At 40.0% G+C, this 18,520-nt stretch overlaps 6 protein-coding genes across 10 annotated transcripts; 4 read left to right on the top strand and 2 right to left on the bottom strand.

Annotated features, from left to right (window-relative positions):
• Window positions 1-401: 401 nt before the first annotated feature.
• LOC107263109 (translocon-associated protein subunit delta) lies at window positions 402-1,339 on the top strand. Its single transcript, XM_015729965.2, has 2 exons — window positions 402-871; window positions 965-1,339. Exons 1-2 carry the CDS (start codon window positions 623-625, stop codon window positions 1,223-1,225), a joined length of 510 nt encoding a protein of 169 aa, XP_015585451.1. The 5' UTR covers window positions 402-622; the 3' UTR covers window positions 1,226-1,339.
• A 41-nt stretch (window positions 1,340-1,380) lies between these two features.
• On the bottom strand, window positions 1,381-3,102 carry LOC107263107 (proteasome assembly chaperone 2). Of its 3 annotated transcripts, XM_015729963.2 has the most exons (4): window positions 2,969-3,102; window positions 1,940-2,432; window positions 1,778-1,880; window positions 1,530-1,710 (listed from the first exon to the last, which is right to left on the bottom strand). In XM_015729963.2, the coding sequence occupies exons 2-4, from the start codon at window positions 2,270-2,272 to the stop codon at window positions 1,667-1,669; spliced, it is 480 nt and encodes a 159-aa protein (XP_015585449.1). In that variant the 5' UTR covers window positions 2,273-2,432; window positions 2,969-3,102; the 3' UTR covers window positions 1,530-1,666. The 3 variants fall into 3 exon arrangements, with proteins under 3 accessions (XP_024936335.1, XP_015585448.1, XP_015585449.1); XM_025080567.1 differs by having other exon boundaries at window positions 1,381-1,880; XM_015729962.2 differs by lacking the exon at window positions 2,969-3,102 and having other exon boundaries at window positions 1,381-1,880; window positions 1,940-2,624.
• A 110-nt stretch (window positions 3,103-3,212) lies between these two features.
• LOC107263111 (histone H4) lies at window positions 3,213-4,587 on the top strand. Its single transcript, XM_015729967.2, has one exon. The coding sequence runs from the start codon at window positions 3,254-3,256 to the stop codon at window positions 3,563-3,565; it is 312 nt and encodes a 103-aa protein (XP_015585453.1). The 5' UTR covers window positions 3,213-3,253; the 3' UTR covers window positions 3,566-4,587.
• A 141-nt stretch (window positions 4,588-4,728) lies between these two features.
• Window positions 4,729-8,279, top strand: LOC107263110 (late histone H1). Its single transcript, XM_015729966.2, has 2 exons — window positions 4,729-6,005; window positions 7,816-8,279. Exons 1-2 carry the CDS (start codon window positions 5,283-5,285, stop codon window positions 8,230-8,232), a joined length of 1,140 nt encoding a protein of 379 aa, XP_015585452.2. The 5' UTR covers window positions 4,729-5,282; the 3' UTR covers window positions 8,233-8,279.
• A 292-nt stretch (window positions 8,280-8,571) lies between these two features.
• On the top strand, window positions 8,572-10,984 carry LOC107263103 (U4/U6 small nuclear ribonucleoprotein Prp4). Of its 2 annotated transcripts, XM_015729955.2 has the most exons (5): window positions 8,580-8,991; window positions 9,079-9,619; window positions 9,716-10,093; window positions 10,187-10,400; window positions 10,472-10,937. In XM_015729955.2, the coding sequence occupies exons 2-5, from the start codon at window positions 9,091-9,093 to the stop codon at window positions 10,929-10,931; spliced, it is 1,581 nt and encodes a 526-aa protein (XP_015585441.1). In that variant the 5' UTR covers window positions 8,580-8,991; window positions 9,079-9,090; the 3' UTR covers window positions 10,932-10,937. The 2 variants fall into 2 exon arrangements, with proteins under 2 accessions (XP_015585440.1, XP_015585441.1); XM_015729954.2 differs by having other exon boundaries at window positions 8,572-8,991; window positions 9,716-10,400; window positions 10,472-10,984.
• A 224-nt stretch (window positions 10,985-11,208) lies between these two features.
• Window positions 11,209-17,108, bottom strand: LOC107263101 (delta-1-pyrroline-5-carboxylate synthase). 2 transcript variants are annotated; one of them, XM_015729950.2, is made up of 6 exons: window positions 16,878-17,108; window positions 16,413-16,746; window positions 14,877-15,524; window positions 13,966-14,783; window positions 13,516-13,806; window positions 11,209-13,253 (listed from the first exon to the last, which is right to left on the bottom strand). In XM_015729950.2, exons 1-6 carry the CDS (start codon window positions 16,989-16,991, stop codon window positions 13,086-13,088), a joined length of 2,373 nt encoding a protein of 790 aa, XP_015585436.1. In that variant the 5' UTR covers window positions 16,992-17,108; the 3' UTR covers window positions 11,209-13,085. The 2 variants fall into 2 exon arrangements, with proteins under 2 accessions (XP_015585436.1, XP_015585437.1); XM_015729951.2 differs by having other exon boundaries at window positions 14,877-15,512.
• Between the last annotated feature and the right edge of the window lie 1,412 nt (window positions 17,109-18,520).

The raw sequence follows: 18,520 nt of genomic DNA, 5'->3' as shown, positions 1-18,520 counted from the left end.
CTATGCCAAGTACAGGAGTGCTGTGCATTTCTCTCACAAAAAATATTGAACTCATATTAAATACTATTCAGCCGAATAGAAAAGCAGTAAAAAATGTCCCACAAAATTGCACTCATTGATGTCGGGTAAAAATTTTTCAACAATAGGCTTTTTCAACAGTTGTTGAGAAGTTCTATAGTTCCCGGGCTCGTTCTAAGGGTTGGTTTGGGAAACAGCGGTGAGTAGCGGAGAACCTCTGCCCGCCAAGCTACGCGTCCGTGTTCCCGTTTAGCTCGGCTACGACGGGATTCGTATTGTCGACGGAGGCGATGATCACAATATCCTACTTCCGGACTCGCCGCTATGATTTAGCGCCACGATTTTTGTATCGCCGAAAATCGTAGCGTTGTGCATCTCCCTACTGATCTCTGTACTCGAATTCGTGACGTGGCTCTTACACTAGTAACAAGTTGGCATGAAGAGGTCGGCTTCAGTCGGCTTTAATTTCCGTTTAGTGAATAATACTGCACACTGCTGCTCTGTTCAGTCTGTACAACTCTACAAATAGTGGCCGACAGTCCTTGGAAGAATATTGCTAATTTATTGACAGAAAAGGACAGTTTCACGACGAAACGAAAGTATCATGGACAAGTTGGCAATTTGTGTGTTCTTTGTTGCTGCACTGTCAGCTGCTTGTGCTGAATTCTGTCAGAAACCAGAAGTAACAGCATCTGCATATGTCACCGAGGATGCTACAGTTTTGACTACTATTGCCTTCACCACTCAATTTACTCTGAAATGCAGTAATGGAGCCAAAGGTATCTCGCTCTATGCAGAGGTTGAAGGAAGGACTTTGCCAGCAGTTAGGTTGAGTGCAGATAATAAATATCAGGTATGTAATACAAAGTATCTTCCAATTACTTCATTATATATATACTGTGACAAATGATACAGATGTACTTAAGTTTCTTATAAAAATTTGTAGGTCTCTTGGACAGAGGATATCAAGAAAGCACGTTCTGGTGACTACAGCGTGAAACTTTATGATGAAGAAAGCTATGCTGCAATTCGCAAAGCTCAAAGAAATGGAGAAGACCCTAGTAATGTCAAACCACTTGCTGTTGTCGTTCTTAACAATCCAGGAGCATACTTAGGACCTTGGGTCAATTCAGAGTTATTGGCTGCAGTTTTAGCTGCACTGGTTTCATACACAGCATTTTCAGCAAAATCGAAACTTCTGGCTTAAATAAAATAGTTGAAACTGTCAGTTTGAACCTTGTTATTTATGAAAGATAATTTAAAATAGGAATGTTTTATACAATGTGAGGTGTATATTGTGAGAATAAAATGTGGAAACATATTTCCTAGATTTAATTATTTCTTTAATGACCAACTATTAAGTAGATTTAGACCAGACATAAATTGTATTCTCATAAAAAATTTTATTTTATACATATTTTTTCATTAAAGAGTTATCAGTACAATTCCAAAGGTGGTGGATTACCAAATAAAAATTTCCATGATGGTGGATATTTTATTTTACATGTGCCACTTTCTTCTTTTTGAATAATATTTAACCAATTATTTAAATAATTAGTCAACTCTACTGCTTCTGGAATATTATCACCCTCTGAGCAAAATCGGAGTAAAATTACACTGGGAATAGTAGCACTGGCCAAAGTGTCTATTAAACTCTTTGCAAAGCCCCCTCCAGGAATATATAAATTTTCTCTGGGGTTGATAAAATCTATTACTTTTGGTTCCAATTGTATCCAATTTAAATTCTCAAACTGATTACCACATTCTTCGAGCATGCTGGGAGATGCAACATAACGCAGTGGTACTGTTCTTAATTGAGCATCTCGTTGCTCATGTCCATAGCTACTGGTTAAAATAACCACCTACAATAGAATATACATATAATCTATTCTTATGTTAATGAAAATTGTCCATCCTGTACCTTTTTTATTTTTCTTTCCGTAATAAACTGTATTAATTCAGTGAAGAAAGATATTGGTTTCTTGACAAGTGGCGACCGAATTTGTAGTACAACTATTTTCTTCTCTGGTCCATGAAATAAATCAACTGTTGTACAAAGATCTGTCGATTTTTCATCATATGGATCAGCACCAATAATCGGTATAAAGGCATTGTTTACTAAATATCCTATCCTTTGAAGTTTCAGACTAGATATTATTAAATCTACAGCCAATTGACCAACGTTGCCAAAAGCCACCGAAGGTAGAATCAAAGTATGATTTGTCATATCTACTTCTTTTTTCAATTTAATCATTTTTAAGGGCCTTTTTCACGATTCACGTCACCCAAGATGAGAATTCTGTTGTGAAAATTGAGTGACTAACAGAATCAGACTGCAATGACGCAATTGTCCATTTTCATATTTCACATAGATGTGCGTCTTCCTCATTCACTTATTCCAATGGCGCTTCAATCTGATACAAAAACATAATGGACGGATCTTAAAGACGGGTTCTCATTGACGTACAAATTACGTTTTGCTTACCGATTTATATGTAAAGCCCCTAAAGATTCCAAATGATTATTCAAAATGTCAACACTTTCCAAATACCCGAGATGCCTGACAAGGCATTAAAAAGAAAAATGAGAAAACTAATGAAAGATGAACTTAATAGAAATTATAATATTAGATTCGGGCTAGCTAAATATCTTTACGCATAATGGTGATGCGTTTTGTGTGAATGGTGCATAGACTCGCGTATTTAAAATAAACAAACCATGGTATGCCTCAATGGCTTTCTGGATTGCCATTACAGATGAGCTTTGTAAATAAGGATCAGTTATGAAGTCGCATTATTCTACAAACAAATCGTTGAAAAGAATTAAATACTCGTCTGGTAACGACAAATTTTAGCCAAGGCAACAAAACGAAGTCTGTATCCATGAGGTTTCTTAACTTCACCAGTAGCGAGACTACTTTTGCACGCAACTTTCGTTGCTATTTACTTACGAAATATTTCCCCTTCAGTGGATTTACGAACCTGCTTCAAGTTATGTTACTCAGAATTAAACTTTAGCCAAAAACAGGCAACCAAGTCAAAAGCTGTCTAAAGCGTAGTGTTCTGTGAATTTTCACATTGGAAGCTCCATGAGTCAGCCGAATGACCGCTGATTGGTTGGCCTTCCTGTAGAGGGGATAGGTCTCTCAAGCTTCTATAAAAGCGACCCCATTCTTTACTGACGTAGCAGTTCTCTCGGTTGCATCGTTGATCGCAGTGTTCTCAAGCGCTTTATCATGACTGGTCGTGGAAAGGGCGGAAAGGGGTTGGGAAAAGGAGGAGCGAAGCGACATAGAAAAGTTCTTCGCGATAACATCCAAGGTATCACTAAACCGGCTATCCGTCGTCTGGCTCGTCGTGGAGGCGTCAAGCGTATTTCCGGTCTGATCTATGAAGAGACTCGCGGCGTATTAAAGGTTTTCCTGGAAAACGTAATTCGTGATGCTGTCACCTACACGGAACACGCCAAGAGAAAAACTGTAACGGCTATGGATGTCGTATACGCTTTGAAACGCCAGGGTCGAACTCTTTATGGTTTTGGTGGTTAAGAACTCTATTCCACAAAGATCATCCATCTTCCTACACGTCAATAAATAAAAACGGCCCTTTTCAGGGCCACAAAATGATTCCTACGTATGCGGAATGCAAAGTTCATATAATACTAAAAGAACTACACTGTATCTTTTGTATGACATCTTTATACAGTTTCTCATTTACTTTCAAATACTTTTGAAAATCATTGATGAAATTGTTGTTAGCCCTATAACAGTAAGGCAAAATACATGTACTTACAGTGAAAATGTAGCTTGTTACGCCATCTTACTGTTCTAGGGTAAGATGATATATATAATATATGACCCTATAGTACCACTGGTACGTGTTTACATACCATAGGAATGGCCTCCAGACAGTTTAGTCAGGTCCCCTAGATTTTTTTTGTTCACTTAAAACAGCTAATGAGAATAATGTGTGTATGAATAATGAAAATCCCTGAAATATGTATGAAATTTTATACCATCTATTTTCATTAAGTTTAATCAAAATATATTTTATAATGGTTATGCCCACTCATAATAATAATTCATAATTGTATTAATGTATTTGTTGACTTAATTATTTTTATCTACGTCTTGAAACCATATCTTTCGTACATTACATCTTCGTCTTGGAAATAGAAATAGTCTTCTTCACGTTAACATATTAGTCTTTATGTAAAGAGAAAATAAATTTTTGATATCACTACCTTAAACAGAATCTTTAGTAGAAATTTTTATCCAGCAATTATCATATACTCCACAAATGCACTAGACTAATTTATTATCTTCTTAAAGAAAAAAAATAAAATAGATTCAATTCCCATATTTGACGAGAGCAACGAGTAAATATAATTGTATATAATTTGGAATTTTATTAACCTTAAATATTAATTTGTCGGTCTTATAAGTCTCTACCACATGGAATTTGCATCGGATGCGTGACCAATGCAATATTAGCCAACTTAATCAAAACGTGTACAATAGATTTCAACCATGTTTATATGTAATTATTTTTAATAAAAATATCAATCAGACGACTTGTAATGTTTGAAAATGGCAGCATATAATCTTTATTATAATAATTTTTTCATTTTAACACAAAGTCCTGCGGGATGAAGATACGCTGCACTTGAATGTGATGCCTGATGCCAGACGTTAACTGCAACCTCGTACCGTATGAAAAGGAAAAAGTATAATTACATTAAGCTATACCTGCCAATTGTACGAACTACGTAATAATGGATCCTTTAGCGACAAAGTGGTAAACAATATTATGCGATATCGCATTTCAACAATATTTAACAGATGTGTAAAGAGTTGAACGCGGCGCACGCTCGAATACATGCTTTGATATTTCATTGAATTTTCGTCACTTCGGTTAAACGAGCAATCTTGGTGATTGTTTAATAAAAAATCCATAGTTCACACAAAAGGATAGTATTATTCCGTACTATGAGAATGCTTTGTAAACAAAAATATTAAGGAATAAATTAAAATTTTAAGTACTAAGCGTCCAAATGTTCAGTCGACATCTAGCGAGAAAGGCCGACTGGTCTCTCTCCATGGTCCGTGCTCGGCAATACTCTTAAACGGTCTCTTGCTACTAGCAATCATTGTCCAAGAACTCGACGTGACAAGTACACACGTTTACATAATAATACGTATCTATACGATTTGTTATAAACTTTACTAAAAAGTTTAGAAATCAGAGATTCCACATTTGAAGAAGATGGGCGATAAGGTTGCACCCGTAACAACCGCTACTGCAACGTCAGCGACGAATTCTCCTCAATCAGCATCTGCTAAGGATTCTGCTGCTGCGTCAAAGTCGAAACTGAAGAAACCTCGTGCAAAACAGACACATCCACGTACTGCAGAAATGGTCACCGCGGCTATAAAAAATCTCAAGGAACGTGGTGGTTCTTCGCTACAAGCCATTAAAAAATATATTGCTGCCACGTATAAATTGGATGCCGAGAAGCTTGCACCTTTCATTAAGAGGTATCTGAAAACTGCTGTGACCTCTGGTATTCTGGTTCAGCCCAAGGGTAAGGGAGCATCAGGATCGTTCAAAATCTCGTCTGGAAAAGTTGAAGTTGTGAAATCCGAAGCTCCGCGTCCTGCGCGCAAAGCTGCAGCCACGAAGAAAGTTGCAGTCACCAAGAAGGCTGCACCTGTGAAAAAGCCAGTTGTCCAGAAGAAAACAGCTCCTAAGAAAGCTGCTGCTACTCCTACCAAGAAAAAAGCGGCTGCAGAAAAGAAAAATGCTGCAAAGAAAGCTACTGTCAGTGAAAAACAAAAAGTAACTAAGGCAACAGTCGTAAAAGCTGTTAAGTCAAAAACTCCATTGAAAACGAAAAAGGCTGCAAAATCTCCGGCAACCAAAGCTAAGATACCCAAACCGAAAAAAGTTGCACCCTCGAAAACTGTAAAGGCTGCTCCGAAGAAGAAATGAACTTGTACAATTGAATATCACTCGTGAGAGAAAAGGCCCTTTTCAGGGCCGTCATATATACTCAATATGAGGATAACTCTAGATTTCGCATAAAAGTTAAAACACTACCTACACCTTACGGCCTATAGCACTCCCTATAGGTCAGTCCACGATTTCAGTTTTTTTTTTCACAGATCAAAAATAATGAAGTCTTCAGCAAACCACACGTTGCTTGGCAACGCATTTTTCTTGCAAAATATTCATGTGCATGGATTCGCACTGAATTTTACAATTTTAGCATATATTTCCGTAATTGCATGGAAACTGACGTGTGATTTCTTAGATTTCATTGTTTCATAAATGTCAAAAAACACATTGTACTCGTGGACTAACTATATATCCTTTTCATCGCGTCTTATACAGAGGATGTTCCTGATTATTCCTATGCTTATGATTTATTCGGACAGATCGTTAGAGACAAATATTTATTATTATTTTAATACGTCGTACACTTCCACGATACCATTGAGACTGAACGAATATGGAAAACTGAAATAAATATATTACTAGAATAGAAAATTATTTTTTAGTATTGTGAATAATACATATATCACGAGTACTTGTACAAATATTTGTTATACCTGCACTTTAAAAACTACAAATATAGTTGTATAAAAAAATTATCTATATCTTATTTTAAATCAATAAATCGTGATTGTACCTCGTATGAATATTGTGTTGGCCCTGAAAAGGGCCGATTTGTCAATACAATGTATTAACTCTTACGAAACTCCGATTCCAACGTTAATGGACGTCAATACTATGAGAATTAACCTCTCAGAGCGCCGTTGCAGCGAATCTTCGAAAATGAAGGTTGCCTCTGCATCTTCGAGGCAATTTCTCGAATAAGCCGTTCAAAAGGTAACTTTGGAATTAAAAGTTTTGAACTTTTCTGGTATTTATGAATTTCACGTAAAGCGGCGATGCGAGGTTTGGGATGTGAAGTCTTCTTCACTTTACCGGCAGTATTTGTGAGGGCAACTTTCACTGTTAATTTTTTAGGTGGAGTTTTAATTTCACGAGATTTATACGCAGTTTGGTTCGACGGAGCCATATCTGTACGAATCTGAATGAACTATTCGACAAGACAATGAGAAGCAGTCAGAAGTGGTTTGAGTTGTTTTGCTAATGCGCAGCTCTGGAATTCTATCGGACAGACGTTACAATCGTTCCGAGTCCAGGCACTGCCTTCAGCACTTCTCCCACTCCCTGGCTGCTCCCACTCGACGAAATTGCGCGCAACAATTTTTGACAGTTTCCAGTACTTCTAAATACATATTCTTGGCCAGGATTTCGGATTTCCAAGTGTTAATATAGATTTAAGTAATTATCTTTATATTTAAAACACTTAATTTATCAGTATTTTAATGCGACCGTAATTTATTTTCGACATTTTACAATTTCAATTCATTTTTTATCTACTCCGTATATTATGCTAGATTTAATTTAGCCTCAATTTTATATTTTCAACAAATTTATTAGTAACATTTGGAAAGCTTTAGTAAATGTTTCGAATTTTCAATATTTCTGGGCAACTGATATTTTCCATCTGTAAGGCAGGGAAACAGGGACACATGGCTATTCGCAGTCTAACAGTGAATTTTGAAACGTAGGTACCCTAGCCAATGTTGCAGACGCACCAATGGTATTGTTACGTGTAATATAGAATCTGAATCCCAGTTTCTGATTGGTGTACTGTATTTCTGAGTCTGTTTATATATATACGTGGTGCTGCAGTAACGAGCTTTATTTTCATAGCAGCCGTTGAGGAGGTTCGTACTGGTTCGTACGATCAATAGAGTTTTGTTGCATGATGCCACCTAAAACAAGCGGCAAAGCGGTAAAAAAGGTCGGCAAGGCACAAAAGAACATCGGTAAGGCTGATAAGAAAAAGAAACGCAAAAGAAAGGAGAGTTACGCTATTTATATCTACAAGGTTTTGAAGCAAGTCCATCCCGACACTGGAATATCAAGTAAAGCTATGAGCATCATGAATAGCTTTGTTAATGACATCTTCGAACGCATTGCTGCTGAAGCTTCTCGCTTGGCGCATTACAACAAACGATCCACTATTACATCTCGGGAGATACAGACTGCTGTGAGACTCCTGTTACCTGGTGAACTGGCTAAGCACGCCGTTAGTGAAGGAACAAAGGCTGTCACGAAATATACGAGCTCCAAGTGAACAATTATATGAAATAAAAAGGGCCCTTTTTAGAGCCACCAAAATTATCTCGTATGAATTTCCGCGGATTTAATAAAATTATATTTCGTCTGTGGTTCAATATTGAACAAATTTAATTACGATATCAAAAGCGTGGATACAATATTTTTATATTATTTCAATACCTTTTTCCTAGAATATTGGATTTACTAGTACTTTAATAAAGACTGAATTGAGTTTAACGTTATAAATATAAAATATACTTTCATCATGTTACGTTAATTATACTAAATTAAAATTAAACCGAAAAATAACGCTAAAATATAGTTTAATACATGTACCTAAATAAAATTTGAATTGTTTTTTAAACTCTGAAACATATATATATTTAGAGAACAGAGAGACACACATACATTTTAGGATATTTTTACTATAGTAAGTATTGTAGTGATAACCAATAGAAGCCTTCTAATCATGCAATAATTTTAAAAAAACGCATTTTCATGTTCAAGGCTAATTGTAAGTTGCCACCATTGCACATAGTCGCAGGCGACTTGTATCCTTATAGACGGCCTTAAGGCGAATGACGGCTGGCGTCCAATATGGTGATTGTTGATTTCCTAAAATCATTTGTCGTATGAGAATTAAATAAAAATGAGTTTATGTATATAATATATATTAATCATTTAATCATTTTATAAATAAGAAGTTGCTGTATTTCTTAACTGTAAAATGGACGCACGCTCATAAGTAATTATTGGTTTACATGCGTGTACCCATGTGAGTTAACCATAAAACTGTTTTGTGTATTTCAAAATAGGGATTAAAATTTGCATTCTTGATTCAGTTCATTAATTTTTTTTGTAGCTTGTATACAACATGTCAGACGACGAGGATTTAGTTTATGTGAAGAAGCAAAAAACAGTCCACTATGGATCTTTGGAAGAAGCAGAACGTATTCGGCTTGCTACAGCTGCAGCTGAGTCTTCTGAGGAAGATAAAGATAGTGCAAATGCAAATGATATGCCTACCATTTCAGCTATGGCTGGAAATGTACATATTTCAAATGAATATATGGAATTGGAGGATGAAATGTCCAAGGATAGACAAGCTTTATTGGAAGAATTCGAGCGAAGGAAAAAGGCGAGACAAATTAATGTGTCGACTGATGATTCTGAAGTAAAAAAGAATTTGAGACAATTAGGAGAACCGATCTGTCTCTTCGGAGAAGGTCCTGCAGACAGGCGAACCAGGTTGAGGGAATTATTAGCAAGTCTTGGTGAGGATGCAATAAAAAAGAAGCACGAGGATGAAGAGAGACCTTCACATCCCACAGAAAGGGATACTGAAACAACCTGGTATCACGAGGGGCCAGAATCACTTCAAATCGCACGGTCCTGGATAGCAAGTATGCATAATATCTCATTGTGTCATTCATTGTTATAGTTGTGACATTATTACCATAATCTATATAAAATAATACTCTATTTATCTATGATTGTAGATTATTCACTTCCAAGGGCTAAAGCACGGCTTGATCGAGCAAGGCAAGAATTAGAACTACCTGGTGCTACACGTACAGCACGCAGACAAGAACTTTTAAAGAAACTTCAAGCACTAAGCATATACTGTTCTCAAATTGGAGATACGAGGCCTGTTTCATTCTGTCAGTTTAGTCCAAACTCAAAGGTACTTGCTACCGCTTCTTGGACTGGATTGTGCAAGTTATGGTCCGTACCTGATTGTACTCTCTTGCGAACTCTTGAAGGTCACACTTGTAATGTCAGTTGTATCGTGTTTCATCCAAAAGCTACAGTGAGCGAAGAGGTTTTTGGGGAATCTGCAGGACAGACTTGTGTATTGGCGAGTTGTGCATCCGACGGTAAGTTAAGTCAACGCACTGTATATTTAATAAAAATCCATGGAAACATGTCATCCTTCCTTTTACATTATTTCGTGACGTTTCTCTATGCAGGCTCAGTAAAATTATGGGGTGGCGGAAACGGACAGAAACCATTAGCTGAGGTGGAAGGTCACGAACCACACAGAGTTTCTCGAATTGCATTTCATCCGTCAGGCCGGTTCCTTGGAACGTGTTGCTTCGATGCATCATGGCGTCTTTGGGATTTAGAGCAACAGGCTGAAGTTCTACATCAAGAAGGACATGCTCGAGCTGTACATTGTATCAGGTACATAAAACTTTTTTAAATAATGATATTCAAAATTAGATTCTGTAAATTGAATGCATGTTGAAATTTAGTTTTCAGTGCGATGGCAGCGTAACTGCAACAGGAGGTCATGATTCGTTTGGAAGAGTCTGGGACCTGCGTACTGGTAGGTGTATAATGTTTATGGAGGGACATTTGAAATCCATATTTGGCATTGATTTTTCACCGAATGGTTTCCATCTGGCAACCGCGAGTGAGGATAACTCCTGCAAGATTTGGGATCTGCGGAAGCGGTCTTGCATATACACGATACCAGCCCATACAAATCTACTGTCGGACGTTAAGTATCAGAGGCTGGAGGGTCAGTATCTAGTTACGGCGTCCTATGATAACACTGCCAAAATCTGGTCAAATAAAACGTGGCAACCTCTGAAGACCTTACCAGGCCACGACGGTAAAGTAATGTCTGTTGACGTTTCACCGGATCACAAATTCATTGCTAGCACTTCTGCCGACAGAACTTTCAAACTGTGGGCTCCCGAGAATATGTAAAGGAATTCACACTCGCCTGAAATTCAATAAAGATATAGTCTTTTTAACACAAAGCTCTTTCTTTCTTACCATCTACTTCTATCTCGTAGGAGATTTGCATCTTATATGTGTTAAATTAATAAGATCGCGTACTGTGTCTACATGTTAGTATATTATGCCAAATTTGTCATTACCTATAAATAATATCTTGTAATAGAAAATAAATAGTTGTTTCATTGGTTAAAAAAAATTATTGATCTTTTTACTTTCTTCAGAAAAATATGGCTTTATTATAATTAAAAATTAAATGTTATTTATTGCTGATGCGATAAGAAAAATTTTATGTAGCATCATTTACACGTAGATAATCTTTAAAATGCGGTAAGCTCTCTTAATAAATTCTAACGGACTGACTTATTCTGTTATCAATCACATTTTATTTTTCAATACGCTTTGAACTGATTGTGGGCAATAGCAAGATCGATCAAGTTTTTTATATACCAAAGTCTAGCATAAAAACAATATAAACGTGAAAACCGTTAATTTAAAAATAATGCTGAATCTTCCATGAATTATCACAGAAGTAAAGATATGGTTAACATAAAAAAAGTTATCGTGACCCTCGTTGCGCATATTTGAGTGTGTCCAACCATAAGTAAATACAGCGTTTCATAATGGAGCCACGATTGGACGTTGTTCCAACCATCATGAATACTTCAAGCATAAGCGATGCCTCGTATATCTTATTTATCATCATCCTCGATAAAGCTATTTATTGTCGCTGTTTACTTCTAAGATACGAGTCGCTTCAGCAAGTGATGACACCGAGGGCATCCGAGCCCAATTACCAACAGACCTTTTGCTCGCAGAATAAGAAATTATCGAGTAACGTTAGAAAGTTCAAAATGAAATCTCGAGTTTAAATTCCTCTAGTTTGGTCCATGATATTCGAATGCTACGCTCTAAACTGTCGCGTCTTCTTCCAAGTTTCCCAATGGTAAACTTTTAGCTGCAACATGAATGCGCATAATTTATTTGAATTTGTTAAAGGGTAGGAGCAGAATTCCTGCCAAGCGAAGAGTTTACTGCAAGTAGTAAATTCCAAAAGTCTTGTTAGAATCCCGAAGTAAAATATTTGACGAGCCGACGGAATGGGCGCCGTAAACGACGCTACTATTCGTGGCCGTTATTAATGCCAATTCGCAGGTTCTCAGGAGTTGATCTCCCGTTCGGCAGTTATTTTTTGAAGTTCATATTTCGTATACTGACTCATAAAATGTTCTTTATGTACACAGAGTATGTCTATACAAGAAATCATTAACTGATATCGGAGCCCTTAATCGTTTTGAAAAGTCTTAATCACTGTTTACCAATTGGATCAGGGAAGCTTTTCTTTATCGTTAGTGGCAGCCACCAAATTGTCCTATCATACGAAAACTCTCCCGCCATGGATAATTCGTACAAATATAAAAGACACGTTAAAAGCTTCCTATATATACAAAATAATAAACTATACAAATTTAAATACAAATTATGCAAATTACACAAATTATACAAATTTAATATCGATGCGCGAGAATCGGCAAGTGCCGAGTGGTGTTGCCTCCCTATTCTTTTGGGTTTTGGTACTTGTTTAGTGACGTACATTATAGCGAGGTCCTTAACATATACAAGAACGCGTACTCTGGACTCGTTTCCGGAGGGTCAGACTACGAATATTGCCCGAAGCATTGAAACTTTTAATTTTGTAGTTTGCCTACCAAGAAAACTATCTTGCGGTAGCAGCAAGTGCAGCATCTGCCGTTGCGTTACTTTTTCTCTTGCATAGTGTATAGAATGCGCTGGTGTTCCCACTGGGAATTCTATAATTAACGCTCTCGTCTATAATTCCGATCCGATGCTGCGCTTACAGCAACGACAAGTTGACGTTTACAGAGTTCCAAATACCGGACAACGAATATCCAGAAATCCCTAGACAAAATAATTGGACTGTTATCTGCCTTGAGATGTTGTATTCTTCGGAGACTTATCCGAGCCACGGAGACGCGGTAGGGTAAACTTGACGAATAATCTAACCCAACGGGTAACTTTAGTCAGGATAGAGTGGCGTCTAATTACAGTCTCACTATCATGACCAGGATACCGGAAACTTTGTCGAACGTATTCGTCGGTAATTCATGCTGCTTCGTTAATTGGCAGGGGCTCGTGAATCCACGTCCTGTTGCCACCCTCGGCGAAATCAGCTGCGGTGTGTCCATCCCCTTGCAGAATCCATTTTGTGGTTAGTAGACCATCGACTCCTACGGGACCTCGTGCATGGATGCGTGCCGTGGAAATGCCAACCTTTAAATATAAATGAAGCCGTAAATGACAATGACGTGATGGTACAGCGTGAAATTATCATTGTTCTACGCAAATTCCCGATGCATACAGGATACGACTGGTAATTAGTTTTCGTCAGTTAGCTGAGAGCAGGAAAATGTCCATATGGATTCCAACGAGTGAATTTTCATTGTCCAAATAGTTATGCTTCGCCGTGACGTTGCTCGTTCGATTTATTTGTTTATATTAATCGATTGTTCGGATTATATAAAATATTACTCACCTCGGCACCGAGTCCGAATCTATAACCATCGGCGAATCGACTACTGGCATTGTGGAAGACACAAGCACTGTCGACTTCGCACTGGAAATGGGCCGCGCTTCTTTTGTCCTCAGTTATGATGACGTCAGTGTGACTGCTCCCGTACTTGTGAATGTGATTTATCGCGTCGTCGAGGTCGGACACGACCTCAATAGTGCACTCCAGTGCTCCGTACTCGATCTTCATGCTCTTTGCTGCAGGCGGACCGAAGGTTAACTTCTCCCGTAGCTTTGGTCCTGAGTTGATCTTCACCTGCGGGCAAGAATTTAGTTTTACTCTGTCTTGTATTGTCTCTGTAAAGAAGGAGGAAAAAGGCTTTAGTTGTGTTTTTCACAGTCGTATTTTTTGGATTGCGAGTAAAATCGGATAAGAAGCTTCGTTCGAGAATATCACGACGACCAATGTACTCACGCCCTCTTTCTGGAGCATGTTGCAGACCTCAGCAAAGAACGTGCCGTTCATGTGACTCTCGTGGATCAGGAGTGTCTCCATGGCGTTGCAGGCAGCCGGGTAGTCGCACTTGGAGTCTCTGATTATCTTCAGTGCCTTCTCCAAGTCCGCATCCTTGTCCACGTAGAGGTGGCAGATTCCTTCAGCGTGTCCGAGGACGGGAATGTGCTTGGACTGTTCTTGGATCGTGCGAACCAGATCGGAACTACCTCTGGGAATGATGAGATCGATGTGCTTCTCCATGGATAATAAATCACCGATCTCCTCCCTCGTGGACACCAGGGAAATGGCATTGGCTGCTCCTACGGAGCTCAGGGCTTCCTTGACCAGGTCTATGAGGCACTTGTTACTGTGCGTAGCTTCCTTTCCACCTTTAAGTAAAAGTCCATTCGCACTGGAAATCGCCAAGGCAGCTACCTGAGGAAGGCTGTCAGGTCGGGATTCGAAAATAACCAGAAGAACTCCAATGGGCACTGTGATCTGCTTTAGCTCGAGACCTTCAGCCAGCTGCGTTCTCCTCAGGACTCGGCCGACGTTTGTCAATGAGGAATCGGCGATTTGTCGAAGACCCAAACTCAGTGACTTCAGTTTGGAGGGCGTTAAGGACAAACGCGAGAGGAGGGCTTTGGCGAGACCGGATTGCCGTGCTGCCTCGAGATCTTTGTTATTAGCGTCGAGGATTTCAGCCTGCTTGGATACCAGTAAGTCGGCCAAAGTATTGATGCAGCTGGCCCGCTCTTCCGGTCGAAGGGACTGCAATACTCTGCTACCGATACGAGCTAAAGTCACACATAGTCAAAGGACATTAAACCCTTCCAATAAAAGAGATAATCAAATTTATAAAGTAGAACTTTGATTGGACATTGAATTACCATTCTCGGCGACCACCTCGACGGGCGCCGAAGTGCTCGTTGTCTCCGTGAAGAAAGTACCGATCTTCCTGCCACTCATGATGCTCTTGATAGCCTTTTCCTGCATTCCGTTGCAAATTACTACGGAGACTCCCCTGTCCAGTGCCCAGAGTGCCGCGTTCACCTTGGAGTTCATACCCCCCGTACCGACTTTCGATTTCTCCCCAAACTTTATGGTACCCCTGAGATCAGAACTGAAGGTATGAAGCATCTTGGCACCATCTTGCCAAGGAGGCAGGTTGTAAATTCCATCGACGTCACTCATGAGGATGAGCAGGTCTGCCTGGATTTCGGCTGCCAGCATCGCGGCGAGTGAGTCATTGTCCTTTATCGAGATTCCCCTTCGGCCGCCGCCGCCCGAGACCTCCTCGTCGGCTTGAGGAGGCGGCGACACGGCGTCATTTGTATTGATGATGGGAACGATATTCAGACTGATCAGTTCGCTTAGGGTGCTGAAAATGTTCTTGCGGGTTTCCTCATTGTAGAAATCCGGCTTAGTCACCAGAACCTGTGCCAACTTCACACCGTACTGAGCAAACATGGCGTCGTACAGGGACATCAGGCCGGATTGACCGACTGCTGCTGCTGCTCTCGGTTCTAAAAGAGTGCCTACAACCGGTTCAAAAATCAGATTCTTACGATGCCATACGCACCTTAAGGTTGCTCATCTTAAGGTCGATCAGTCTTACGAGTGATGATACGCGCGAGATGAATAAGTGTGCGACGTATGATTCTAATCAGTACAGCTATTTGCACCGTCAATAAGATAAAGGCTCGAGCCATGTTGGTGGCAACGTGGTACCAGTAAACTGTATAGTTTTATTGCTCGAAAATAGAATGCTCATATAGAGACACATTACACGCTTTTCCCAAATACCCCTCAGTAAACACGCACTGATATCAACTGCAGATGCCGTACAAACAATGTCTTGTATACACGACAAACGACATTGCTAAACGGGGAATCCACTTTCTTTGGCACATTTTATCAGCCGAAACGATTGCGCGAATTTTCCAGTACGAGCGAGGAATCGCAATGCTTCTTCCTTTGTTTCTATTTACGTTCGCTTGACACTGATAGTCGCGATACGGTGTCGATCGCGTGGTGCGAGGAGTGACACTCCAAGAATCCAATACCCCGTGTCCCGTACGTCTATACACTCAAAACTAAGAGACCAATCGAGTAGAGCTTTCGAGATTGTAAGTTATTGACTTAGAAAAGTGAGATTTTATAAATTGAGGATAAATCAAGCGCGATGAAAGATCGTCGTTCGAACTTATCCAGACGCGTTTCCGTTCCGCGCGCACCATCCAACTATGAGGAACTCGTTACCTTCCTATTGCTCGAAGAAACTTTCCAGTTTCCTCGACGAGCTATCTCTACCTACACAAAGCTATCATTCGCTCTTGACTCAAGGACCATTAAAAATTTTACGCTCCATCGACGAGTAGTTTTACTTTCTTCAATGAATCGTTACAGCAAACGCACCACCGTACCTGCGTGTTCCCGAGTATGATCAGTGGGGCTCAAAGTCTCCCGCATGGACAGAGACATCAGCAGTTCCTGAGTGAGCTTCTGTTTTCCAAAAGCTACAGCCCCGCTGGTCACCATGATGCATTCGCGTCCCTCGTTCTGACACTCCGCTACTTGCTCTACTATGGAAGCCAAACGTCCCAGGGCTAATCCGTGCTCGTCCTCTCTGGTAATTACCGCACTTCCCAGTTTGACCACCAATCGACGAGCGTACTTCAGCTGATTCCGTTCCGTGAAGGTCGTCCTCCGGGGTCGGTCCGAGGTCTGCAGCGTTCGCCTCAAGTCCATTTGGTTGCCCTTAGATCAATTTCATCGGTCTGATTAAACAGCTAATACTTACCCCTCTCAAAGTCATAGATTATACAGGTGGTATCTAATCGTGCAAGCTCAAGTTGTGAAAAGTTCTAAAAGCTCTTAGCAGTACGTACTGGCTGTAGATGAGGCAGCCACAAGCCCATTGACGAGGAAGCAAATCTCTGAGTAGAGTTCAGACCCACGAGGGCCTTTGGCCTCGACGCCCTGAGCAAAAGACCCACGTACATCTTCTCTACGCGCACGGGCCTAACCCCTGTGACTGACTTGAGTACACGCTGGCGGAAAGCACAGCGAAACGGAACGCGACGATGGTCAACGAAACACTGTGAGTGCTCGACGGAATCTTCGGGGAAGGAACGTTATCAGTTGTGATTAGGAATGACGATGGTTAGGAGGGGGGGGGGGAGGAGAGGCATCCCTGCGAAGTCCTATTGGCTCTGATCAATCCGAGCTCATAGTATGGTAGCACACGCAAAGACCGCTAACAGTTCTTGCAAGTATATTGGAAAAATTGTATAGCGCAGTAGGCATGAACTTTGAATCTTGCATAAAATGGGAAGGAGAGGAACTGACGAGCGCGAAGAAAGAATGAAGTGAATAAAAGAGAAACGAAAAATAATATGATACGAATATTTTACGTTTCTTCTGCGTATGTGACTATAAACATATATGAAGCCTAACGGTTAAACATGACAGTCACACGTGCAAGCCACTCGAGGTTCCTTGGGACTTATGACGTTGGACGTTATTAAAATGTCTCAAATGTGATAAACTCGAACGTCGGCAATGAGATCCGTAAATAGAATCATCACGTGCGTAATGAGCGACACGAAGAACTATTTTTCCCTGTCAGGAATTGCAGTCGCAACTAGTTTGGGATCCGATAGAAACCTTGAGAATCGAATAGAGAAAATTTCACAGTGACCTTGTAGCGTCTAATCAGCATAATGGTCGAGAGTGAATCAAGCCAAACGAGCATTCGTTCGGTTATCTTGTACATACTCGTTATTAGTGCCTTTTTCGGAGGAATGGCGAATGGCGAAAAGAGACTTTGACCACGGATACGTCGGTATCAGGGTATAGTTCCCGTTATAGTCTTAAGACACGCTATCGCGGCTCTATAGTTTCAATGATAGTTTCTTCACTCCTAACGTCAATAAACCATCAAGAGGATGTAGTAGGCGTTCTCGAGTGAAATGTTCCATTAAGATTGTTATTCGATATAAGGCCAGAACGGCCGATTTCTTAATAACGGAAGGCTTACTTAAATCTTTAATGGTACCCATTCTCGAAGATAAACTCTTACCGAGATAACGTATATTCGAATCAGCCTTTGTTTCGGGACAATTTAAAGTATTGTAAATCATCAAGTAGAACGATATCGTGACGTGCAGTTATCCTTGAACACGTGTGGCATTTGTCTTTCTCCGTGAAATTATGTCCGCCAGGTACCCGCCACACTGTGGTACCAAGCAGGGTGTATCGTAACATGTTTCACTTTTTATTCTACCAATTTCAAAGTTCTTCAAACGTACCGGGGACGCAGTCCGCTAGTAGCTGGAGGCGTTCGAGCTCCGTAAAAATAATCTTCCCTATTCTCTAGAGCGGCGCACCAAAAAGCGAAGGAATCGATCAAGTAGCTAGAAAAAGGTATCGTGCTCTGGGATGAGAAAAAAAGATACGAATTACTAAGATTGTAGGGATTAAGCGAAAGGGGTGCTAGACAGTTGGGGTTGGAGAGGGGCTGGGGTGGGGT

The sequence above is a fragment of the Cephus cinctus genome, unplaced genomic scaffold (genome assembly GCF_000341935.2).
Source record: "Cephus cinctus unplaced genomic scaffold, Ccin1 Ccin1_scaffold0132, whole genome shotgun sequence".
In the NCBI taxonomy this organism is placed as follows: Eukaryota; Metazoa; Arthropoda; class Insecta; order Hymenoptera; family Cephidae; genus Cephus; species Cephus cinctus.
This window is presented reverse-complemented; position numbering and strand designations above follow the sequence as displayed.

Excerpts from the sequence above, each read along its gene's own strand:
- LOC107263109 (XM_015729965.2), top strand. The coding sequence starts at position 623 with ATGGACAAGTTGGCAATTTGTGTGTTCTTTGTTGCTGCACTGTCAGCT. Across the intron at positions 872-964 it reads GTGCAGATAATAAATATCAG|GTCTCTTGGACAGAGGATAT; the intron begins GTATGTAATACA and ends AAAAATTTGTAG.
- LOC107263107 (XM_025080567.1), bottom strand. The coding sequence starts at position 2,272 with ATGATTAAATTGAAAAAAGAAGTAGATATGACAAATCATACTTTGATT. Across the intron at positions 1,881-1,939 it reads CGGAAAGAAAAATAAAAAAG|GTGGTTATTTTAACCAGTAG; the intron begins GTACAGGATGGA and ends ATTCTATTGTAG.
- LOC107263111 (XM_015729967.2), top strand. The coding sequence starts at position 3,254 with ATGACTGGTCGTGGAAAGGGCGGAAAGGGGTTGGGAAAAGGAGGAGCG.
- LOC107263110 (XM_015729966.2), top strand. The coding sequence starts at position 5,283 with ATGGGCGATAAGGTTGCACCCGTAACAACCGCTACTGCAACGTCAGCG. Across the intron at positions 6,006-7,815 it reads AGGCTGCTCCGAAGAAGAAA|GGAGGTTCGTACTGGTTCGT; the intron begins TGAACTTGTACA and ends AGCAGCCGTTGA.
- LOC107263103 (XM_015729954.2), top strand. The coding sequence starts at position 9,091 with ATGTCAGACGACGAGGATTTAGTTTATGTGAAGAAGCAAAAAACAGTC. Across the intron at positions 9,620-9,715 it reads CGCACGGTCCTGGATAGCAA|ATTATTCACTTCCAAGGGCT; the intron begins GTATGCATAATA and ends CTATGATTGTAG. Across the intron at positions 10,401-10,471 it reads CGAGCTGTACATTGTATCAG|TTTTCAGTGCGATGGCAGCG; the intron begins GTACATAAAACT and ends GTTGAAATTTAG.
- LOC107263101 (XM_015729950.2), bottom strand. The coding sequence starts at position 16,991 with ATGTACGTGGGTCTTTTGCTCAGGGCGTCGAGGCCAAAGGCCCTCGTG. Across the intron at positions 14,784-14,876 it reads CGAGGTGGTCGCCGAGAATG|CTCGTATCGGTAGCAGAGTA; the intron begins GTAATTCAATGT and ends GTGTGACTTTAG. Across the intron at positions 13,254-13,515 it reads GATTCGGACTCGGTGCCGAG|GTTGGCATTTCCACGGCACG; the intron begins GTGAGTAATATT and ends TTATATTTAAAG.